Source organism: Ptiloglossa arizonensis, chromosome 1, assembly GCF_051014685.1.
Source record: "Ptiloglossa arizonensis isolate GNS036 chromosome 1, iyPtiAriz1_principal, whole genome shotgun sequence".
NCBI classification, from domain to species: domain Eukaryota; kingdom Metazoa; phylum Arthropoda; class Insecta; order Hymenoptera; family Colletidae; genus Ptiloglossa; species Ptiloglossa arizonensis.
Genome location: NC_135048.1, coordinates 7,744,918 through 7,771,225, shown reverse-complemented (window position 1 = coordinate 7,771,225; position 26,308 = coordinate 7,744,918). Strand labels below are relative to the sequence as shown.

General features: G+C 34.4%; 1 protein-coding gene and 2 long non-coding RNA genes across 5 annotated transcripts; all 3 read right to left on the bottom strand.

Annotated features, from left to right (window-relative positions):
* Positions 1–352: 352 nt before the first annotated feature.
* LOC143146036 (uncharacterized) lies at positions 353–21,678 on the bottom strand. 3 transcript variants are annotated; one of them, XM_076310011.1, is made up of 8 exons: positions 21,279–21,678; positions 21,009–21,196; positions 3,887–4,023; positions 3,292–3,513; positions 3,023–3,205; positions 2,834–2,950; positions 2,547–2,748; positions 353–1,994 (listed from the first exon to the last, which is right to left on the bottom strand). In XM_076310011.1, exons 1-8 carry the CDS (start codon positions 21,386–21,388, stop codon positions 1,924–1,926), a joined length of 1,230 nt encoding a protein of 409 aa, XP_076166126.1. In that variant the 5' UTR covers positions 21,389–21,678; the 3' UTR covers positions 353–1,923. The 3 variants fall into 3 exon arrangements, with proteins under 3 accessions (XP_076166126.1, XP_076166118.1, XP_076166135.1); XM_076310003.1 differs by lacking the exons at positions 21,009–21,196; positions 21,279–21,678 and adding exons at positions 5,192–5,414; positions 10,184–10,481; XM_076310020.1 differs by lacking the exons at positions 21,009–21,196; positions 21,279–21,678 and adding exons at positions 5,192–5,414; positions 5,804–5,954.
* LOC143146046 (uncharacterized) lies at positions 10,547–19,527 on the bottom strand. Its single transcript, XR_012991832.1, has 3 exons — positions 19,060–19,527; positions 16,476–16,654; positions 10,547–10,647 (listed from the first exon to the last, which is right to left on the bottom strand). It is a non-coding gene; the product is annotated as an uncharacterized LOC143146046 (long non-coding RNA).
* A 1,336-nt stretch (positions 21,679–23,014) lies between the features above and the next one.
* LOC143151189 (uncharacterized) lies at positions 23,015–24,656 on the bottom strand. Its single transcript, XR_012993258.1, has 3 exons — positions 24,490–24,656; positions 23,506–23,749; positions 23,015–23,168 (listed from the first exon to the last, which is right to left on the bottom strand). It is a non-coding gene; the product is annotated as an uncharacterized LOC143151189 (long non-coding RNA).
* Between the last annotated feature and the right edge of the window lie 1,652 nt (positions 24,657–26,308).

Genomic DNA, 26,308 nt, shown 5'->3' with positions numbered 1-26,308 from the left:
CAATATAAATTAATATTTTTCACCGACATAATGGTAAACCATAAATTCTTTAACTGTTCCTACCTTTCTACAAAATGGCTGCCGCGTTCAAGTTTTTAAACTTCCATAGCCCGCCAAAATTTATAAATTTATATTTTTCACAGTGTTTACCGTAAATTGGCAGCATTAATTGCAATTGCATAACTGAATTTTGAATGCAATTATTATTACAGTTGAGATTACAATTTCCATAAGTAAAATTTGTAACCATAATGAGATACTTCTAATTCTTAAATTATGACACGAATAAGGACATTCGTTGAGAATAAAATGATTTACATTAGCAACAGGAAATAGAAAGAAAACTAGATAATTAAATTTGAATAATTAATTCTTTATTCATACGTCGCCGATGTGGGGTCGTTTATTTGCACTTCGTATTTCCTTTATAAATTCATAAATTTTATGTATTCTCTGTGTATAATTCGTTAATAACTGTGACCGGTTCGCTCTTGCTTTTACCTGTAAATATAATCCTTCGTTTCTTGCTAGAATGGGTGTACAGTCGTTTAAATATAGTCGCAATCACTACAATCCACTCGATAGCTAGGCGCAAAAATATTACATAACATATTCAAATAGAAGACAGACAAATCAAGGTGCATTTCTCTCTTACATAATGCAACTGATATTAAAGCGCATCTAAAAGATAAGGACGCTGATTATGAACAATTTATGGAATATAGTATATTTGTCTTCAATTATGCAGGATGTCTTATTTTATTCTATAAATAAAGGTACCACAGAAAATACACTGAATTAAAAAAATTGTATATGTGAACAAAATCGTGAGTCTAGTAAATAGACACAAACGGTAAAAGTAGAAGACGTCAAAATCATTTTAAAATTACTTTAATAATTATTTACTTAGCTTTCTTTGAAGATAAAAAGCACTGTTCTTGATACTTTAATGATTTTCTCAACCTTCTTCAATGGTCACATATTCTCTGTTTTCAATTTAACGTACTTTCTGTAATATGTGTATCCATTTGTAGATTAAAATGGCCATCCTGGTATAGATAAACAGATTCTTTGTGAAGACTGAAATATTATGTGTCTAATAACAAGAGTATAACATCAAATCAATCAAGATACATTACAATTCCCTTTTTTACATTTTATTTAATTTCAACAAAAAGAATTCACAAAATTTCTTGCTCCCTATTTCACTTATCCATCTTTTAAAATCCTTAAATAATCTGTCTGATGCAATATGGACAATGCACGTGGCATAACTTTTCCTTTTACGTTGCGCTATATATTACGCAATACTCAACTTGATCAGTTTCTTATAAACAAAAGAGAAAAAATAGGATCCAATGTTTTGAATTCTGGGTTTTCTCTAGCGTTACCAAACGTTTGGCAAATTCGTGGACTATACTGTGCTACAAACAGTAGAAGAGTAGAAAAATTTATTGCAATTATACATGGACATTTGGGTTTAAATGTCTCTAAATTTTGTTTTGTAACACAAGAACAAGTGTAAACGCTCTTTGTACTTTTCGATGGTATATCTCAAATACTCAGATAGGTACATACAGCATCCTCTAGAGATTAGCATTCTGTTGTATTTGAAACATGTTTTAAATACATGTTATTCGATTTTGATGATACTAGATTAACGTATACGTTATTGCTCGTTATAAATAGCTTTCCTTAGGTCATGTTCAGTCACAGACATGTTTCAACATAATAATCGAGCAATAAATCTTTGCTGATTATTCTGTGTATCCGAATGACATGATCCAGGGTAATCAATATTTACCTTTCTATATACATGGAATTTCAACATACTTAATTTAATAGTATTTACAAATACACATGTCTTCGTATTTGGGAACAGGGTTACTTTATCATACATTTTAACATATCATCTAAAATATATTACAGGGGTACTCTCGATCGTTTCGGTTTATCTGTCGAAGAATTTTTTATAGATACCTCATCATCCGAGACTGTAAAACAAGAAAAGAGTTTGGCATTCGGTCAGAGATGTGTGCACCATCGGCCATAAATATAAGAACGTATTTATAAGTATAATTGTTTCATAAATATTATCATTGTTATTATGGAATATCTTCATTACGCATACGTGAAATATTTACATGTACACATATATAAATAAAATATACCTAAAATGCGCAAACATATAGGAGATAGATATACATATAAAACCTAACCTAATATTGACTATAAGGTTATGATTCGTAAATATTACACTTCTCTTTGAAAGAGGGAAATCTTTTGGTTTTATCTATTTGTTTATTTTTTAAAATAAAATGAATCATGGACATTCATATTTTATTAATTATGTATACGAAAGATGATTGTAAACCTATCATATATCCTGCAATAATTCAATGCACGTAGAATCGTCCCTATATATATGACCGATAGAGCGTGTCTATCTCTTAATGGTAAAGTTAAATATTTGTTACTTAGTCGGTCCGAGCAGACATTTACCTTACTAAAACTAATAAAGCTAAGAGCTCAAAGGATCAACTTACTTATTGCATTGCGATTTTCTTCGGTTGTCGTGTATCCAGCGATTGATTCTTTCAAACTCTTTGCTCTGTTTAGCTTCTGATCTTGAATCTCTGGTATCGCAGCGAGCATCACGCTCGTGGAATTTTTTAAACTGCCATATGATTGTTCCAGCTGCTTTATCCTATCGTCGAGTTTCGTGTTCACTGTATGAATATTGTTCACCTGGAACATTTGCAGTCGGTCAGAGGATGCCCATATATGTAGTATCGCATAAAAATTTCATGCACCATGTAGCGTGCATACATACTTGGTCGTTCAACTTTTCAACCGAAGTTAACACAGTAGTCTTCACGCACTCCTGCTGCAGAGATATCACTTTCATTCTAACGAATTGTGACGTCTCCTCAAGCATCATCAACGTTTCCTTTGAAAATATCTTCTCGTTAGTCGTTGTTCAATTTAAACTACAAAATTGTAAGTTAAATTTTATATTTACATGATCTTTTTTCTGATCCTCCGCAACCCACTGTACCGCCCTTGACAAAGTTTCATTGATACGTGTCAAATTATTCGTTAAGCGTAAAATAGCCGCGTCCAACTCGTCAGTCTTTATTTTTGTCTCGTTAGTTGCCACTGTCTGCGGCTTCTGCGTTATGTTGGACAACTCCGATACGGTATTCTGCAACCCAAGAAGATACAAAATTATTCTCCCGGAATCTACGTTCATCGCAGAAGCATCGTTTGGTAACCGTTTCGTTCATTGACCTTGATACTGCTGATATTCTGCTGCATAGTAGTTTGAGCGCTTTGCACCCTCGCGTTGGACTCTTTCAACGTCTGCACGGTGGCATTTAAGTCTTGTATTTGACTACCAAACGATAACACGCTACTTGAAAGCGATTTCAAGTTCGTCGGTATGTTGGCCAATTCTGGGGCAGCTTTAAACCAATCGTTCACACGGTGTAGATCACGTTGGATAACGGCTAACTGGAAATCGAATCAATGTCCTAAGAATGGATCGTTTTCTAAGAGAAATACTTCACGGAGATGGGCAAATTTTTATTTAAATAATAAATAACAAATGATTGTTTCCTCTTTTAATTAAACTTGAAATAATAAATATTTTTTTTTTTATCGAAATAGTGCCCAACTCTGATACTTTACAGGGCACTTCTGAGTTTCGTAGACAAATTACGCGAGGTGTTACGCAACGGTGTTAAGTCGTAAGTAACTCTACGCCAGTGCGTATAAGAAAATATGAGATTGTAAACTTATTTTTTAAGTTTAATGCGAGTCCCACCACGTTTGTCTTAAAACCAAAAGTCCTCTGTGCTGCATGAAATTATCCATAGAGTTTTACCTGTGTCGTAAAATTATTAATTTGAAGCTTGAAATCGGACAAATGGGAGAAAATAATTGTTTGGTTGTTCTGGAGATCTCTCGATAGAGAGTGGCATTTCTGCAGAGCATCCGGAACACCTTCGCTACCGGCGATCACTGCAACGTACAAATAAACAAAATTGCTTACAATACGTCGCAACACGTGACACGGAACTTTTCAATCGATTTAATCAAAAATAGACACACACATACGAGAACCGTTTTCGAATCGTATACTATAAACTGTGATCTCCGTTCAAGCCGTTTTTAAATTCGAAGATTGCGCGCGCATTCGAATAGGCGATTCTCTGGTAGTGAACGGCGGTGAATTTATCTTATCGCACTTACAGAAACTCACGTTCAAAGTATGATACACGATAAACAAAACGTTAAAAGAACGTGTTCTTGAAACTACGGTAGCATTCTCCAACGATAATATCAGGATTAAAGATCGTTTACGTCGAACCGGTGACACTTTCAATTTGAACATCAAGTAATTACAGAGACAAAGATTTTTTAATTACCCGTAGGAAATTATATTGCGATACCGCACCACTACAGTCGTGCTATTATGCTATACTACGACCGTACTATACTATAGATACACCAATACACCACCATCTGCAATTTTATACTATATTGCAATCGCCGAAGTGTACCATCATGCCACTATATTATAGTTGCACAGCGATTTCAAGCCACTGTACCACGATCGCGTAACTATACTGTCCTACGTCATGCAACTATACTATAGTTAACGCTACTGATATTGCTATGGTACGCGATACGATACTTGTTTCGTATCGACGAAATCAGAAACGTTGGCGCAATGATTGTTCTCAAATAGTCGACCATCACTGACTCCAACCATTCTCATTATCGAGAGCTCAGTTCACAATAATTGAGCGTCTCGTTGAGATCTTACTAGAATAGCACACGTAATCTAATATTTGTCAACACGACTACCAACTCGAGATCTTACTCCGCAAGCGTATTACAATGCGGTAATCGCTGCATTACAAGCAGATTACGTAGCATCGTGCTATCGGAGCGATCTTACGAGTATTTACGAGCCATGGAGTAACATAACCGGCTAAAGAGACAAAGAGCGCTTCGCGCGCGCATTTATACTCGTGCGCGCGGCGTTTCCTATTCTGGAACTTATAACGAGGGATTCGGTTACGTTCTTTTCTCATCGAGGTCAAGCGAGCGTGATTCAACTAATTTTGTGTCTAATTTTTGTTCCGCTGATCGTGCCGCGAACACGTTTCACCGATGTCAATACCTTGGTCCAGTTCAGTCCGAAGAGCAGTGAGTTGCTGACGAACATCGATGAACAGCCAAATTAAACTAGCGGTTGCTAATACAGAGACACAAGCCAGAAAGGCACTACAAGCTTTAAAAAATCCGGGACAAGCTCGACTTCGTCTGCCTCTGCATTTGCGGCCATTTCTAGTCGATATATTCCAGTATTCCGATCGTTCATCGCTGCTATCTGATAGTAACTCCTAGAAATTTAGGTAAAATAAATACTGACTTTTCTCGTACGACGTTCAAGAAATTATCTCTACGGCGGGTAATTTAGTTTTAAAACGTGTCTCGATCGCCACTTATTCAATTGCAACACACGAAACGGTCTCCCCCGGTTGAAATAGAAACACTTCGTCTTAATAAAATAATTTCATAACAATCGGGTATCGTTCGAATGGATTTTCACTTAGTTTATTATTCGGATAAAATCTGATGAAAAAATTGAGAAAGAATCGCATAAAAGGAAATATCGAAAGATAAAAGAAACGATTAGGTGAGCCGAAGAACTATTTGCTTGGATGGAAGGTGTTTCCCGTTCTTTGCGATAGATGGCACTTTATCAAACGTTTTAACTTCAAACACGTACAGATAACCTAATAGCTGACATTTTATCCCTCGAAAAAAGTACGAATGTTGATTGCTGTCATTTAGTATTAGTTTGAATTTGTTTGAAGAGAGAAAAAAGAAAAGAAAAAAAAAAAAAAACGAGACGAGATTTTTGTCCAACACAACAAATGGCACAATTTCTGCTAATTAATAAAGATCGTTCTCGTAAACTCAATGGAGCGCAACTTGACTTATAATACACCACTTTAACGTCCACAATACAGTGATTGCTGATTTCAACTGACAATTTTTACAACCGGTTTCCAGTAACGGAATCGGCCCCTCCACTGTTTATGCTTCGATAAGAGTGAGAACGATAAATATATAATACGTTACAAATGAAATTTGATATATTTATCACCATGTATCTTCATAGTAATGTTATCGATCGATTTGAGAGGATTATCCGATGTAAGTGATAACAAATATGATTTTATTTGGACCAGTTGATAATTGTACGTAATATGTAATTTTTCAAACATAATTCGATTAAAACATAATTAAAAATATCTATATTAGGTCAAACCGCACTAATCTATTAGTAATGAATATTTAACGACAGGTATAAAAGTTTCATTTCCATTCTGGTCTCAGCTCGAAATCAAAATCACTGCTCTGCTTTTACGTGAATCGGTGATCCCGATTTTATCACTTGGAAGCAGAAATGATTGTGCTTTAATGCGTCAAGATTACAGAAGCATTTACGAGCGTGCGTCTCACACGTTAGGAATTAAATAATAAACGTTGTGCTCCACGAGAACAAATGGAAAAAAAAATAGAAAACATACGAAGCGGTAAACAGAACCTAGGCAAAAACGTGTATTTCTCCAAATGGTGTTGTTAATCATAGTTAGACGTATTTACATCCTCGATGGAAAGTTACAGGATGCTTAACAATTTCAACAAATTTTGATTATATAATGTAATGTAAATTATTGGAACTATCTTGCTTTATTCTTGCATATATTCACGAATATATGTACAGTATTAGCTAAGTACAAAAAAAAGAAAATATTTCGTTGTGCAAAAGTTTTTAATCGTGAGAAACGTATTTGAATCGTTGAAAACGTTTGAAAAAGTTTTTCTTCTTCGATCGTCTGAACCACGATAGGCATAGGAATATTTTATCTTCATTTGACTTGTATAAACACTTGTAACCGTAGTTTAATGTTTTCAGACTCTTACTTTAGAACCTCGATCGATTCAAAGTTTTAGACAAAACCAATTTGACTTCCATATTCTTGAATGCACAATGAATGCACACGAGAACAAAAGAATTAAGTGTGGCAAAATGTTCTGAAATTATCATCTTCTCAGGAGAGAGCTACTTTATAAGGGAAATTTAAACAAAAAATAAGAATTTCTAAAAGTGCCATGGATTATACATTAGAACACTTTATATTCGCAAGTAGTTTTTAATTAAAAAAATTATCAGGGAGGCAAAGAAAAGAAAAAAGCAACCGAGGATCATTTTCATAAAACATTAAACAAACGCAATAAAAGAGAAACTGCCCCATTACTTAATTTTGGATATTTAAATATTAAATTTGAAAAAAAAAAAGAAAAATTTTGTATATCAAGACAGCCTTTACTTTTCTAAACAACACTGTATATTTTTGATATCACATAATTGTAATTGACATCAAGATGAATTGAACGACCTACGATAATATAACCTTGAGATGACCTTGAATTAAACACCTCGAGTTCAATTGATAAAAACGCTCATAAAAGGAAAATTGTTCTATTTCAATTTGCGTATTGAAAATAACACTACGGCTTCTAAACCAACAAGTTTATTATAGAAAAATTTGTCTACTGTGTAAATTTAACAACAAAGTATTCCATGTGCTATAACGATAAATCGTACAATTTTAAATAATGTAGCTAGTGTTCGAAGAACAATAAACAACAGTCAAGAAACAACAAACAGTCATTACTCCTGTGCGTACCCTATTATCTATCCAGTCGTAATTTCATGCGTATTTTTATGACTTATTGTATCAGAGTGACTAAGCTTTCAAAGCAAGGATTCCGTGACGCGTAAACTATCCCGAATTAATGTAAAAAAAAACACAAAATACGATATATTTGCACTAAAAGAAAGAGATTCGCGAATAGAATTTTTTCTTTCGTAGGAACTTTTCATTGCCATGAAAAATTATTGTTTCGATGTGATAAATTTTCTGCGAAAAGTATTGGGTTGTTCGGAATGTGATTTCGTTTTCCAAAATGGAGAATATATAATTTAATAATATGTTTATACACTCTAAAAAAATCGTGTTTCATTTTCACCAAAAAAAAAAAAAAAAAAAAAAAAAACGAAATAACTTTCCGAACAACCAAATATCATAGTAACAATTGTACGAAACTTGTTACAAGTGAAGACAAACGTCGATAACGATGCTATGTTGGTATAAACCTTCAAATTAATTTGCATGCGTCTATTCAACAAGTTGCGAACAAACTGAACGTGTCGATTAAAAGTTGTAGCACATAGAACATCTTTGTTCATACCATTACAAAAAGATACAAGTATCACCCATTCAAAATGACACTAATTCGGTAACTACTTGATACTGATAGACCCCGATGAGACGATTCACATTTCTTGTACGCCTACCTACTATTTATTTATTTAAGAAAATTCTGAAGTATTAATGAAACTTTTATGGACCCACGAATGAACTATTATAAACAACGGTGTTTTTAATCGTAAAAATCAATGTTATTAGTTTGAGAAAAATTTGGAGCGAACACGAGAACGTAACTTTTAAGTTAAAATTAGTATGAATTGTTGGTACGACATTTTAAACAACTACACAATCAAGCCATAATTCATTGAAGGAAATTTAACAAATCTACAATATCTTTTTGGAAGAAACACTCTTAGGCTTATTGGTAAACATTTCTCGTAACATTAAAAACGATATTCATGCCATGTGACCATAATGCCCGCATAGTTGGTGAATATCTCAATTCTAAATTTAGAAATAATTGAATAGGAACACATGGCCAATTCCTTGGTCACCGTATTCTCCAGATATGTCCCCTATGAGGTTTCGTTTGTGGGTATATCTACAGTTTCAGTAAATTATTTACAAAAAATCAAATAAAAATACTCAAGAATTCCGAGAACGTATGTAACACGCATGTAACAACATAAATCGAAATTCGGGGCAATGTATCGCAGAACATGAACTGCAATTCGAATACGAGCTATAATACTAGATTGTTCGATAAGTTTTGTCGTTTTTTCCATTGTAAAAAGATACTCTGACACTTGAACTTCGAACAACTTTAAATATACGAACGAGTCGACGGATCTACACGAAACTTCGCAAATGTTCATCGAACGGTAATACCATCTTTAGAAAAATAAAACGACGAACCTAATAGTGACATTTCTTATCGAACGACAAAACTTACCGAGCAAGCTATTATGTCACAAATTTAATTTATTTCGTGAACCGTTTACACATATTGTTCACGCTTATAAGTTTTGTTATAAGTTTCGTCGTTATTATTACCATTGATTTTTATTTATCTAAGATAGCAATTTACTTGTGTTTAGTAAATGCTTACATTTACCTTACGAATACTTATCGAAAGTTACATTGTTTCAAATTGTATGATTCATCCGTTATAACACATGCGATATCGTTGAATCTACATAATAAATTTATCAGTTGAACAAATAGTGTTATTTCCAATACGAAAGTTGAAAGAAAACAATTTTCTATTTACGAACGTTTTTATCGCACGAATTCCAATTTCTCGATTACAGGTCATCTCAAAATCATGGTGTCGTAAATCGTTGAATTTGTTGTCTCGACGATGTCAAAGATATGTTACGTCGTTTAAAAAAGTTAACGGAACTTCTTCGTTGGAAAGAAAAAAAGAAAAAAATTGTTTCAAATTTAATATCTAAATGTACAGCTGACCGAAAATTGTCAAACTCTCGTTCGAAACATTCTTTTAATCAGATTAATCGCTTCTTTCACAGAATTCCCATTAAAGGTTCAGTACACTTTTCGAAATAAAACGATCGACGAAAGCTCAAACAAACTCCCCCTCCCCCTTCTATTATTACACGTATTATTATTCTCATTTTCTCGTTCGAATAATTTCGTTTCCCTACTTTGTAACACCTTAGTGTTTCTCTTCTTTTTTGTCAAAGAGAATCGAATTGTTCGCGCTTGAGAACTCTGCTTGGTTTTCTCACCCCAAGTTGCGCCGTGAGCCAAAAGAAAAAGAAGAGAGAAAAAAAAAAAGAAAAAAACCGCTGATTTAAGGACTCTCGGTTAGAACGAGGTGTGCATCTCCTCGTACTCGCGGTTCAATCGATACGGATACATACTTGGGAGCTACGTTTTCCAGAACTCCGGCGGGAGACAGTGTGCGGAGGCGCGAGGGCATCGAGCTCCTTCCGTTTCTTCATTTTCTTCGTCGGCTGACGAAGCGGCACCGTCACCGCCACCGAGTTCATCTCAAGTAACACCGAACCACCTATCTTCGCGAACGGCGCCGCTTCAGCTTTCGCGCGTAACCTTCAAAGGTCCCCGTGTTCAACCCCCTAACACGGTACACTGTCGCGGACCGTTCGAGCCCCCCCTGTACCCGGCTGGATCATTTCCGTGCTCGAGACAGGGCCACTTCTTTCGTCCCCGTCACCTAGATATAACGATGTCGTCAGACCCCCTCCCCCCGTCAGTCAACGATTTCCACGGCTACACTTCATCGTTTCTTCACATGGTTCCGCTCCTATATGCCCAAACACTATTAGACGACCCCCGGCCAAGCTGTCTCGCGCAATCGTTGCTTCTGGAAACAGTCGTCGACGTTTGAAGATTTCCCGCCTTTTTTTTAGAGAGGCTTTCTAAACCCGAAGAAGCTTCGTGAACGGTAAAGTGTAACGATGCTTTAATGTAACGTGATTACAGAGATAGGAAAGTGAATTAAGATGACGATGAATCGTGCTACGATTCTAAAACAGGGGACATTGTTTTTCTAGAGGAAAAGAAAAAAAAGATTCCAACGTTTGAAAATTTACCCGCCTTCTTTGAGGGGGTTCTAGTTTACGAGCGAGCAGGCGACCCAATGATTCGATGGAGCGTATCTATGAGGGTAATTAAATGAATTAAGATTACGAATCGCGAGAGATGACCATGAGTTGAATTGTGATCCAAAAAATGGAGACGGTTGCTTTTGGAAACAACTTTCGACACCTGAAGGTTTTTCCCGCTTTTTTGGGGGGTTCTGGTTTATACGGTACAGTTTATCAACAGATGAAGCGGATTAAATGAAATAACACAAAAATACCCTGGCAAGAGGTTATATCCCGAATACGTACAAGTACGATACAATATTTTTAAGGCTACAATAATACTTCTCTGGTTAGAGCGTCGTGTCGACATTGCGGATCAATAAAATTTTGGTCACGTGACAAGCTCTATTTACACACAACTTTATAGATCGCATTATAGTCGAGGAGGAATCGTAACGATGCGAGGGACGCGATACTTCAGTAGAGTGTGTCTATAATAAAGGGTCTGCTTAGTTCGAAAGGTAAAAATATCGGTTTTTTTTCTTATACAATCTTAAAAGCATTTTTGGAAAGCTTGTGGACAATATTTTCTGATCTTGCTACGTCATACTAGGTCGTAATGTACGTCAACCATCATGGTGATACCTAGACTTTAAATTCTTTCATCTCCAAGCTTTAGTTATCCTGCACGCGAATTCTAATATTTAACAATTACTCGACAATCTGAAGAGATTGACCTTACATTGAATTATCGTAATTGCCCGATCACGCATACAACGTGTACGAGTTTCGTTGCCTTTTTTTAAACCTGATCCCAGTTTACACTCTAACGAAGTCCAATAGTTCTACTTCGATGGTCAGTACTCTAAGCAATATTCGTAACGAAATTGTGTACAACGTGCAAATATGAATTGACACTGCACAGCCAACACTCAAATTCAATATGGTGTGTACGATACAATCCTAATCTTCGATCCACTTTAGCTGCACATTAATAACACGTTTGAACGCAAGTAAGAAATACGATTTTAAATAATGTTTATTTATTATTGCATTTCTTTGAATATAATTACGTTATCTTGCTGTGTGCGATCACCTTGAAAGAACCATGTCCTAAAAAAATTATGGTCGAAAACCTTTAAATAGATGAAATTCTAAATCTCTTTATATTGTTAGAATAACGAAATGATAATAATTCAAAATAAAAAAGATGGTAGTATAAGAAATATACTTCGCTAATAGTTTGCATATCCATCGTCCATCAAACGTATTTATAACTTCAAACAGACGATGTGGTAATGATTCATATAAATAACAAATGTACAGGGTGTGCAACAGATTCCCATATAAATTTTGCTAGTATATTTTATGACTAAAGATAAGACAAGAATGTTATATGTTTTGTTAAAGAATGATTAACTCTTTATTTGTCAGTGACGAATCAACTTTTATATAGGTGAATACACATTTGTTATGTAAACAATAATATTGTTATTGCAAAGTTTATTTAAAATACTTGGTATTGCAAAGTTTATTTAATATACTTGTCGTTACAAAGTTTATTTAAAATACTTGGTATTGCAAAGTTCATTTAAAATACTTGTTATTGCAAAGTTTATTTAATATACTTGTCGTTGCAAAGTTTATTCAAAATACTTGTTACTGCAAAGTTTATTTAATATACTTGTCGTTGCAAAGTTTATTTTAATATACTTGTCGTTGCAAAGTTTATTTAAAATACTTGTTATTTCAAAGTTTATTTAATATACTTGTTATTGTAAAGTCTATTTAAAATACTTGTTATCGCAAAATTTATTTAAAATTGTTATTTCCAATAATAAGATACGCGTATCTGTTATTTCAGATAATGAAATACCTGTAATGTTGAATAACAAGGTATCTGTTATTTCAAGTAAATCGATACTTTAATTATTTCCAAGTATCGTTGTACGACATAAGAAATTGAAATGATATCTCGAATAGTAATTTTTTGCTTCCGTTTCAAATAAAATTTGCCGATGTCTGTTCGTCCGTACGAATAGAGTTCAAAGGAACGTGTCCTTCAACATCGCCAAAAAGAGGTCGCAGAAAACAAAGGGTTGGATAAGCGGTGACGGCTGGAATCGCCCTGCACGACACACAACAGCGAGACAGATAGTGAAAAAATGGGAACAAACGCCGATAACGGGGCCAGTACGATTGTACCGATTTAAGTGTATTGGCTGGAGCCGTTCAAGGCAGTTGACGCCATGTTTAGATAAGGGAGGTTGGACGAAGCATTATACTTCACGTTACAGGGTGATCCGTATATCATGATCGTCCAAAATATAATTTTAAATAACCGTTATTTTGGAAAATTATTTACATGGATCGATTCACTTTCGAGGAGCTGACTAAAAGTTAAAAAAAAAGAAATTTGATTATAAATATTCAAAATAGATTTCAAGGTCACCTTCCCTTTTTTCAACGAAACATGCTATTTTCATTCATATAATCATGCAACCGACTCAAAGAGTTATTTAATGACATTTCAGTAATAACATGTTACAGTGACCTTGAGCTTGGAAGCAAATTTTAAAAAACGTACCATGTCAGAAATGATATGCAAAATGTTTGCCATCGACTACAAGATACTTGTTACGGCTTTGAATAAATAAAAATTTAATTCTGCTAATGGTTTTGTCACTAATCGCATTCCCCTCACTCGAGCTATAAATGAATGACACGTCGGTTCTTTCTTGTTGAATGTGCAACATTTTCAACAGTTTTGCTCAATACTGCCAAGGAATGTTTGCAATGGAATTATAATTGTGAAACAGATTATGATATTTAAACCGTTTTCTCACCTAACCACGTAAGGGAAAGAATTATCACTCAACAGTCACTTACATGTTGAGTTAAATGTTTAAGTCATTGTATCGTTTAAACGCGAATATAATTTTTTTTTAAATCGAGAAAGGAGCCTTTCTTTCACCTAAAAATTGGGACTAAAAAAATTGAGATTTAACAGTCAATTACAAGTCAAATCTTTGAATCATTATATTACTTAAAAAAAAAAAAAGAGAGAGTAAAATCCTTCTTCTAAATAACACCAATCAAAAAATTATCGGCAGAAAGATTTAATTCAGTATACAGACGACCATCAAATGAGAATTTTTTCGATTATATCGCAATCGCATTATTTTGGTGGGTGGAACCTTAAACTTGAATCAGAAGGTCGTATATCACGTTGCATTTTCGTCATTCCAATGCCAATGATAAACATCATAAACATTCATAAAAATCGTATGCATTGTGATAAATACTCGTTAATTAACCTTGAGCCTTAGCAACAAAGATACATTTTGTTTGTATTTATTCGTTTAATGTTTCAGGTAAAGCGCGATTTCCTGTTAGTAGATATTGAATATGAGTACTTATATGGAAGGTCATTTTAACATTTATTTTCAATCATCTACGAGATTACGCAAAGTTACCGTATTTCGTTTTAAAAAAAAAGTAATGGCCGCTTTAAAATCTATCCACAAAATCGACTCTTAAGGAAAATGACTTTTCATTACCTTACAAGACACTCGAAACCGAATTAATTCGTGTGAACAATTTTTTGAGAATAATAATTATTTACGATTATACTTTAAGCGATCGTGATATACAGACCACCCTGTATAGCTGACGTTGGGATGATCGAAGTAATATCGCAAATGGAAGTCAGAAAGGAGCACGATGGATACTGAATCGATGAGCCAAGAACGAAGGAAAAGAACTGATCGCTCGAGGTCTATTTCGAACAATTTCGAAAGAATCGTTTTGTCGTGTAGATGACATGCAAATACGGACCTGTTAGCGACGGTCAGAATTACGAAACACTGAGCTCACTAATCACGATCGAGACTCGACGAAGAGCTATGTACGTTGAGATCGCGTCGCGAACCGAGCATCGCCACGAAATGCCTAACACTGGGCTTCTTATCATCGTCTGCTCGTTACCTGACAGCGTTTACGGGTAACACGCGTTAACGCGCGAGCGCGAGCGCGTACGCGTTGTTACACGCGCAAGCAGCGCTTTTGTGTGGACCTTACGTGCACGATTCAGAGATATATAAATTGAGTGCGCGTGACCGCGTGACTGGCAAAGTGTACCAGTGTATCCGCAGCAAACAATGTTTAACGTTCAATCCATGCACAGAGAGACGAAACGCGCGCGGAGTAACCTCTAGCCAAAGATTAAACGAAACGGAAATTCTCAAATACAAATGTTTGATTTCATCATTTTCGTCTGGGATGCTACGATAGCACGTTGCCCCAAGTAATTAGAGAATCGCTCTCTGGAAAGACTTAATTCGCTGACTGAGGTTATGATGCAGACTTGGCTGTTTACTCGAATAAATTTTCTTCCAGGTTACTAATTATGTGGATATTATATTACTTCTGTTTCATCGTACATAACACACCGCACAATCACCACACGCACTCCACACAATTATCGTATAAACATCACGTTAGTACCGCATGCGTACTATAAAAACACGCTAGTACCACATAGCATTGCACGGGGGCCACATTCGTGTCACATAAACACGGAAGTACCGCATAGGTATCATACAAGTATCAGATACGTTCGTGATTAAATTGTAACAAGAAATTTCTTGAAATAAATTTCGGGAGAATTTATATCGATAACTTATATATTATACTTGTTGTTTCCAATGTAAATTTATTTGTTATTTGCAAATAAATCGTCATTTCAAAATCAATGTAACGCGTTATTTGTAAAGGGGCTTTAAGCCCGTAAATAAAGAAAATAAATAAATAAATAAATAAATAAAAAATATTTACGTTGCACACCTATTCGAAATCAAATATATTCAACCCTATTTATACGAGATCTGCAGAGGGTACACTAAATTGCTTAAATATGTGTCCTCGATGAAATAACAATGAAATATTGTATTAATTAACCTTTCATTGCGTGATTCACACGTTGCGCCTCGAAAGTTAATTTTCTTAAACTCTAAGACCCTCGTTCAATTAATCTGTTTCCTAGACTCGAGTAAATGAAACAATTAATTGAATTTGACGTTGAATATTCGAAGTTAATCGAATACTGAAAAAACAAATTGAAATGGAAGTTTGTATGTTGTAAAAAAAGAAAAAAAAATAGTACTATGTTAAATATAGTTTAACTTTAATTTTAGTTTAGTTTAACTTTTAATTTAGTTTAATTTTATCTAAATTGCTTCGTAAAAGTGATTCCTTAATTGTTATGAATAACTATTAACCCAGAACCCAATATTTGTGGTCATACAGTCGTGGAAAGATAACGTACATATGCATGTAGATACAATATTTGATCGCTTGTATCTTAAACTGCGACGTTTTCCAAACAATATACGAATGACAAAACAATGAAGAAAGAGGATTTCACGCGTTGGAGCCAATACGACGCTAGGAAGTGATAAGATATCGTCACTGAAAACAATGAGAAATCCGCAAGAACTGATTCCACGAACGTTGAGCGTACAATATCGAACAGGTCCGATAAAAATTTTCATTAAACGAAGAAAATGTAACGTTCGTTCATCGACGTAAAGTAGTGTTTACTAACCTTCCACTGTCGAATAATTCTCTCGTAATCTCTAGTACAAGATTATCAGTTGCTCGTAAGAATATAGAAAAAAGAATGGGTTCGCCAGAACACAAAAACGAGAAATTGCGACTCGGTGTTTTATTCGTTACACTCGCGACAAGCACGTTCAAACGATGTTTTCGTAATCGTAACGTAATCTGCGACGGAAATGGATAGCTGGATTACCACGTTCGTCGCCATTAATCGCAACTTTCGTTGTCCGACGTTTACTACATGCAACGCGAGGCCGTGCGTATTCAACCTTCAAGACATTCTAGGCTTCAAAATAATAACAAAAGGGGTACACCGTCGAACGAAGATTCGTAGCATATAGTACTATACATTTGTTTTTTTTTTCCTCACTGAAGAAACTTCTATTTTCGGAGACACTATTTACTTCGTTGAAGAGGATCTATTGTTGAAAGTTCTGTCTTTTATCGATGAGGATCTATTGTCAAGGATTCTATCTTTTATCGAAGAGGGTTCTATTGTCAAAGGTTCTATTTCCCGCTAAAAAAGGCTTCCATAGTTTCCTTTTTTCTTTGTTTAAAACAGACCGTACTTTGAAAGGTTCTATTTTTAATTAAAGAAGATTATTCTTTCAAGAGTTATTTGTTTTTTGTTTAGAATTTACCGGCTTTTATTTGCGTAACCACGATGTATTAATTATTTTAAATAATCAGTTCACATTTGATTACAGTCCACACTAATTCGTGACACTTTTTCTGTTGTCTTTAACATCGTCATAATTTTCATACCAAAATTTAGGTATGTAATTGCCTCCGTTTTGAAATCTTTAATCAATTGTTCTTATTTTTGCTGTTTTAGTAGATTGTGTGACTCGAATAAAATACACAATTGAAGAACTAAACGATACCGTACATTCATTATGCAGATAAATGGTAATTTACATAGAGGTAGATACTAATAAATTGCAATTATCCATATCTGTCTGCAAAATGGTCTGTCGTTAGTAGTGTTATTAAATTTCATACAGGGTGTCTCTAAGTAAGTAGTATATGAAAAATTTTTCTCCTTATGTTTTCATCGTGATCTCAAGATCATTATTTTTCATATGTGATACTATATTTATATTGTAGTAAAATAAAAGCACAAAAAAAGACACACACAGCAAAGTCAACAGATTAATTTGAAATTTGACTTTTAAACACATTTGCAAAATAGTCACTTATTTCGATACAAAATTCGAATTAATTAATAACATAATTTTTAATTACTTTTCTTAAGATTCGGTTAGAATCTTAAGAGTTTGTAAGTAAGTTTTTGTTTGCATACTAAATGTAGAACAAGTAGAACAGGTACAGCCTTCTGTTAAAAAAGAATATAAAGTGTCCTTGAGACGACTTTCAAAGTGTAAAAAAAATTTTTCTTCGAATTCAATTCTACAAAAAAATCGGTAAATGTTTCGCGTAACAATTATGTAAAGACACCCAGTATAAACCTTCACGGTTCCTTAGATGCATAAGTCGCTACTTTCCGTGACTTTTTTGTTATCTTGTTCGACAAGTGAACATAGTAAATGGATTATTAATTCTAATAAACCTTCAACAGTTTCCACACAAACAGAACAGTTAAGTTTCTTCTTTCGTGTAGGATAATTGCAAAAACGCTTAGTACAATCTAGTTGAAAGATCTCTTCCGATAATTTCAAAATAACCGATAATAACAGAAATCTATAGAAAACAAAAATTCGGTATGTTTTGTATTCATGAGTACACGAAAATCGAGTGGAAGAGGCCTAACTAGAAGAAGAAGATTATAAAAAAAGAGATTGATGCCTAAACATGACTAAACACAAGATCTAAGAATATATCAGCTCATTTCGCAAATCTTTACGTATGTATTTTCCTGCACGATCTTTTCGTCCAACGTAAACGTACGCGAACATAAACCCTATCTGTTCGAACCACAAGAAGACCGTCAATTCTTTATATTTAGCCTTCCACTAGTCGTTGATGTAAGTTTGACTAAGAATATCGATATTTTTTAACTAAAATTGAACCTACAGAAAATTCAAGAACGAGGTAGCTTGATCTCGGAATTTTATGAAGAACAAACCACTATAAATATCAACACAGTTTACGATAATACACATTGCATATTTCTAAACTAAGACAACTTTTTTAGACGAAAGCAAATGATTGATGTTTTCGCGTACGTGTACATATTTTCCTTGAATTTACTTAAACAAAACGAAAAATAGAAAAACATAGACTTATGGGAAACATTCAACCAAAAGAATAGACGTTGAATTTCCGGAATTTTTATTCCCAATTATTTACCATGCGCGCGTTGTAATGTCATGTTTACACGAGACACGTCACGAATGATCACCAACGTCGGATGATGGTTGCGGGAAAAAGAGTCAAAAACGAACTGCTCAACGTACGAGAGTAACCCCTTTCGTATTGCCACCCCCTCGCGCCGGTCACGTCGGACAAGAGTTTTCGTACGTCACTGCATTAGAGACACTTTTATGTGCTCGCTCAGAAGACACAGACGATTGGGAATCGATGGTGACTTGAATAAAAACCGTGCACACCTGTCGCCTGACGAACAGTTTCAGCACCGACGACTGTCTTCGTGCATGCGGAACTTGACCTACGTGGAGGATAAATTATAGAGCGATTGCGATCGATGTTCCTTTCGAGGACGACGCGAACGACGTACACGCGATGTTTCGGTCCGTAACAGCAATGCAACGGATAGAATTCACTCTCAAGGTGCACGATCGGTGTAACACATTATCCATCCGATCGCAGAATTATTACGAAGAAAACGAACTACAAACACCAACTGAAGAACGCAGACACCGCCTCCGCTTTTACTGCGTACCACTCGCGGCGTGCGCCAGATATCGACTGAACGAGGGTTGGTACGTGGCCACGACTCGCGACCTATCTACTAGGGGTTCCTACGATAACAATTCACCGCGCATAGGGAATTTCGAATTGATACGAGAACAAAAGAAAAACGAAGGTATGAACAGTTACCGATTAATAATGATAAGCTTCGAATACTATAGATAATGTGCTAGTGTTGATAAATCGAAGTGAAATTTAGACACTAATGAGACCCTTAAATGTGCTTAGAATGTAGAAAAGTACGCAGAATAAACAGTGTTCTGAATATATGAAATATACACTTAGAAAGATTGTAGTGATACAACAGAAAAAGAACGAGTAAAAAATTATGAAATTAGTAACAAATATCAAAAAGCTTCAAATATTATAGACAACGCAAGCTATCGATAATGTCGCACAAGTGTCGATAAACTAAAGCGAATTTCTGAATACCGATAATGTCAAAGATTCACGTAGATTGTAGAAAAAATACAAATAAAAAAAATATTTTGAATTTAAAAAATAAATGTGGTTAGAGAAATTCTAGTATTTCAGTGGAATATTGATAAGTAGCGATAAGCTTCGATAATAGTCGATAACGTGCACACCGATAATATCGATCAAATGAACTAAATATAAACCTTTCTTGAAATAAAATTAAATTAGATAAAAGTTGATCACAGTTTACGTCCACGTTATATTTCACGCTAATTACTAATATTAGTATCGAAGTTTTTCTATAATTATCGATAAATTATCAATATAGAATCGATAATTATTAGCAACATTTATTTTTTATATTTGGCCGCAAATGAAGTGGTCGTATTTCAGAGATATACAGATTGGTATATTAAAATACCTTAACCACATTTCCGCATTTACACACGAAAGATTCGAATTATTTTGTAATGAACGACGATCTAAATTTATAACGCTGTTGAAAAGAGTAAAAATAGGCATTTGCATTGGAGATTCAAGGATATTGTACCTATTTTGGTTTAATCGTCTAAAGTATAGATTAATATAACGCGACTAGTTTTTTTTTAGCCAAGTAACAGTCTCTTATTTCATATAATAATATATTTCCTACAATAATGCAATAGTAATGTGTAATATATTATATATCTAGTATTCGTGTAAATGCTCGATTTAATATTATATGTAGGTCAGAATTAAACACAGCGATTAATTAACATTCTATAAATTTCTAAGGATAATTCAAGAAAGGATAGTACAAAATATACCGCATAGCTTGCAAATTTCTATTGTGTTTGCTCAAGTATTGTCAGCAAAAATAATGAAAAAATATAATATTTTTAAAAAGCACAAAGCACTCAAAGTAAAACCAACAAAAAGAAAAGCATCAACAAACGAATTTTAGTGATATTATTTCACAACAATGGTTGATATAAATATTCTTCATTAATGTCTTCCAATTTATCAATACGTTCCGAGTTTCTTTGTTCTTTAAATTTGTCTCGTTATTAGTTCCAGAATAAAAGCAGCGTAAAGCAACTTTTAACATACATTTAAGATTTTTTTAAACAAATAGTAATAAATAGTATTAGAATTTTCAATATCCATTGTCGCAAGCGAAGTAAAAATAGCAATTTATCTTAATAATATGCATAAAAAATAACTTATTTACCTGATTTTATAGAAATATCCATTTTTTTAATTTCCCCATATAAAATAACAGCCAGCCAAGATAAAGCTATAAGCCAGAATGTAATTAAAACTGCTGCCAACCACAAAGATATAATTCTCATATCAGACTTGCCGCATCCGCAAGAGTAGGTCTGCTTTATTTTAACTGTATTGCCTCTTCTGTGTTTCCTGTAACGTAAAACGATTTTTATAAGTGATACAAATACGATAACACTGATATATGAACAATTAATAATTCATTTTTTCTTACCGTTTAACTTTTTTCTTCTTAGGTGTAAATACTAAGTCTGATACGTCTGTATCGCTGTCCGACAGCAAATCAAGAAGGTTTATAGTTTCTTTATTGTTTGAATTATTCATCTTTACTAGAGACGCATAGCACGGGTCATGAAATTGACAGACTGATGCTAAATCGTATTGATGGCCAGTTTAATAACATAACCTCGCTATTTGACTTGCCAGTCATCAAGAGAACTACTTCGTGATAACTGTTTAATATTCACACTAATTTCTTTAACTACGTACTGCGTGTACTGATTAAACGTTTTGCATAATTCTCACATATTATTGTCTTGGTACAGCTGCGACTAAACGACCTTCCTGTTCACATCTTCCGCAACATAACCTGTACTCATGCATTCTTACGCAGCACGCTTTCTTTTCGCACTTCCTGACATCTAACGGGGAAACGAATGAGTGATGAATGAATCGAAAAAAAGATATATTGTTTATCTTTATATGTTATCCATTACAAGATTTATAGTAAATATACTCATTCTGTAATCAATTGTTTCGTAAACATTAACGTATTTTCTTTTTGAGTTCAAAGTTGAATGTAAACAAAATTTACATATGTGAGTCCAGTAAGATATATCGTAAATACGTACAATTACAAGATTTGTAGTAAATGCAGTCATTCTGTAATCAGTTATTGTTTTGTGAACATTAACATATTTTTGTTTTGAGTTTTAAATTCGGTTTACTTTAAGCTTTGAACTCAATGTATGTGTATTCGTATATGTAAGTTCAGTAAAATACAAAAAATACATCATAAATACGTACCATTACAAGATTCATAATAAATGTATTCATTTTGTAATCAATTGTTTTGAAAACATTTCCTTTTTAAATTCAAAGCTATAAGTAAATAAAATTCGTATATATCGTAGATTCTATAATTCTATGATTTTCTTCAAAAAAAAAACATTAATGTGTATATATAGTGTGTTCAAAAAGATTAAGGTCAAACTTATACTACGTGTTATTGAGGTCGCATAGTTGAAAAAAGTTCATATAAATATATATCCGAAAATACTTTATTAAAAAGATATAAGCGTTCAAATATATTTGTGATTTATTGTGACACTATTCGAAAATTCCTCGTTCTGAAAGAATGCACGCTTCTATTTATCAAACTAACGATTACCGAACTTTATAATAATTCGGAAAATATGTACGTGTTAATTGTAATCGTAAAAATAAAATCATAATGAGAACGTATATTGTGCGACTAAATGTTCAATAGATGTTAGAACGGCTGATAGTAAAAATCTTGAAACCACAGACCAGAACGTGTAAACAATCAGTCATTGAGAATTATAATACGTATACGATACTGCACAACGTATTGTAATACAAGGTTTTTCCGTAAATCTTTGAACACGTCTTTTTAATAAAACTTTTTCAGACATATGTTTATATGAGTCTTTTCTTATCTATTTGGCCTCAGTAACATATAGTATAAGTTTGGCCATAACTTTTTTGGACACCTTGTATATATATGTATATGTCTTGTTTGTCCATCTGTAAACCATCCATTAAACAAACAATTAAAGAAAACGATAAACTTATCAGTTCTCACAATTGGCAACGATAAATAATTTGTCGATCGATATCAACAAATTTATCACGAAGTTATCGGAAAAATAACTTTCATTTAGTAACAAACACATCGTAACAAAATCAAGGAAAAAAAATTGCATTTCTTATATTTATAATTCTTAATACATATACTAACATTAAAGGGTATACTTTTTGAATTCCTTTTCATTTAATGTAGGTAGAACACTGTGTATAATATCCAGACATAATTCCTCATTGTACAGGTTCATTGCGTTGTTAAGTTCATTCTTGCATTTTACTGAAAACAAAACAATTCTAAACAATGATAGTATAGTAAGAAAAAAAAAGAAATATAAGAATGCTGTTAGATCTAAAGCATTTATTTACAATCAATCACGAAAATCTACGTACATCGTATAAATTAATAATATCATCTAAAATTCCTTGACTATCAAAATTATTTGTCAGTTAAAGTTAAAAATACTTTCAGAAGATAACAATACTGTCAAACTAATTTACAATATCCAGAAAGTATGTACAAAATACTATGCGAATAAAATGTACGTACAAACATGACAATTGTATTGGAGGTCACTGAAATTGTTTTCGTTAATATATAATTATTTTTTACTGACTTTTAAACATAATAGTGTACATTCTCAGTATACTTCGCTTTTCTATACCATATTAGGTGGATGTACGTCTCGTGGAGGACGTTTAGGGTTATATCGGAGACCTCAGGCTCGTTGAGTCGAAAGAATAGTCCTTCTAATGTATTAATTAGCGTGCACCGCACGTTACAATGCTTTCCATTGGAGACGGCATCGCATCCGGTAGAAGTTCGGTCAAAAACGATTTACGTGTACCGCATATGATTCGCTGAAAATTTATAAAAAACCGTGTCGTTAATCTTTATTTTAATTTCACATAGTGAACTTTGCTTCTTCCAACGTAAAATAATTTCCATTTCTCCGGATTCCGGACAAATCTGAATTGAAAATAAATTAAATGGCGATTAATTAACAATCGAGTCTTCATCCTAATAATAAATGGTTAACGATCATTAATCAATATTCTATGTCACGTAAGTAATCGAGATTTCGTTAACATTACGTCATCAGAATCAAACATTATATACAATTGTATTATTGATGAGATACGCGTTACGTTTGTAATTTGTTTCATATTGTTGTTCTATCCTTTATTGTTCAACTCTTTCAGGAAAGAAACATACATGTACGTGACAGTTTAATATCAATCATTTTGTAATGTATAATATGCAGCATATAACTTTATTTTTAATAAACCTCTAAAGAATGTAATCTAAAGGCGTAAGATCAGATCTGAGTGAAGCTTCTCCTCCCTTTAGTGTATGGGGGGGGGGGGGGAGCACAACAGTAATATGCATGATCCAAAAGTCCTTCCATATCTTTATAATATGAACAAAATGATATCTTCACTTTGCTATCCCTAATACTTTCCAAGTGTACATTCGCACACGTTATGTATACAGATATCCTCATGAAACTATATAATGAACTTTTCTAATGTATTTTACGCAATACATTTACAATTTATCTGTAACTTGGAAAAAAAATTATTAAATATTATAAACCAACCGAAATAAGGTAATCCGTGAAAGTTGATCCACAAAAATAAACGAAGCACTGGTATCGCTAGAACCGGAAGACCGTATCGCTCGCGTTCTGTGCCACGGTCAGGAGTTTACTATTATAATTACGACGATTTAGTGTTGACGAGGTAGACGTTACCGGTATCACAGAGCTGTTCAGTAACGAAATTTCTTATCTCTCAAGTACTTTTACTTCTTGATCATTTCCTTCTACCGCCGCTTGGACAGGCGTGCAAACGTCGACACAGTTGCTCAAACAAACAACAAGGATATCGCAATTTGCCAAGCAAAGCTCGCGCCGATATCCAGACGTTCGGTTGGCTGGATGTGACACAGCCGAATTGTGAAAAACATCAGCTATGCCGACATCTTGCCTTCGAGGCGTCCAGTTGAAACAATGCGAACTCTGAAAATAATTAATAATCCTGGTGGTAGTAAACAGTATCGATCCAAAATTAATGATACATAGGAACAATCCACAGGCTGGTTCTAGAAACTAGGGCAAGCTGTAATTCTTTTCTAAGTATAGGTACAACAAATTTAATCTTGCTATCTTTTGATAATATAATCTTTTTTGTGTAAACTATATATTCTTCCTTTACATACATTCTTTTTATCACTTTGCATTGATATTCAAAATGTTATAATTTCAGCAGGTTCCACCATATCCACATTCCACCGATCTTTAAAAATTGTTTTCCTCTTTCTCCCGTATCAATATTTTACACCTTTCCCAGAATAGAAGTTACAGCTTTTCGTCCCTGTGTCTAGAATCACACTGTACGTTAAAAATTCTTCTTATTCGTCACAGAATCATTCACTCTGGTTAACAAATCTCGATCTCTTCCTTTCCACGGTCTCGAAGAGCTACGAGTAACCAACTAAGTAAATGGTATTATCATTGCGTTCTCGAAATCCACGATCGCGATAAAAAGATTCGTAGTAATGAGCAAAGGAATGCCAGTGTTTGTGATTGCGACTCTAGAAACGGGTCGAAAGACCTCCACGACCGAATAAATAATTCGTGAAACTGTAATGGTTCGAACGACGTTGTCTTACTCACTCGATCTTCGTTATTCGCACGGTAACTGCCATCAAAGTATCGTAAATGTCGGCCCGAATTAGCGTTTTCTAACGAAGTCACACAATACCATCCGAAAAGAAGATTTAATACACGGTATGCTCGAACGTTGTTCGCGGCGCCAGCGATCGTCGTCGTGGGGACGAAGAGGACGAAGAGGACGGATAGAAAGTCCGCGAGATCGACGCGTAATTCGAGAGACACCTGCACGAGGTTGGAGGCTCGCCAAATAACTGATAGCGTGGGCGTCGCGGCTTCGAAGACGTCGAGGAACGACGCCGGATGTGGAGAAGAGCAAGAGCCTAGCCACTCGAGAGGGGAAAGGCTCCCTTCTTGTTCCATTGGTCGGGGGGGCACCGATGCGTTCGCTTCTTCCCTCTTCTTGGCGCCTTTCTGTTGTTCCCGATCCGCGTATTGCCGATTTTAACGCGTTACCACCTTCCGGTCGAAGCCAAGGCGTTAATAAAAATATTTCTATCTATTGCGCGCACGCTAATGACCGGACCACGCTGATCTCACTCCCAGAAGTATCTCGAGTTCGTGCGATAATAGTCCCATCGCGATTTATTTATTTATTATATACAAGGTGTATAGTGTGGAAGTCACACTCAGCGGATTACAGGATATACTATAAAAACAACGAGGAGTGTTCGTATGATGTAAACCTGTGCTCTGACCGACCTTGTTCCCAAGTTATAGACATTCCTCTACTCTACATGATTTT

Coding starts and splice junctions, on each gene's coding strand:
- LOC143146036 (XM_076310003.1), bottom strand. CDS start 10,312: ATGAACTCGGTGGCGGTGACGGTGCCGCTTCGTCAGCCGACGAAGAAA. Junction 5,415..10,183: donor CTGGAAAACGTAGCTCCCAA/GTATGTATCCGT, acceptor CTAAATTTCTAG/GAGTTACTATCAGATAGCAG. Junction 2,749..2,833: donor TTGAAAAGTTGAACGACCAA/GTATGTATGCAC, acceptor CAAATGTTCCAG/GTGAACAATATTCATACAGT.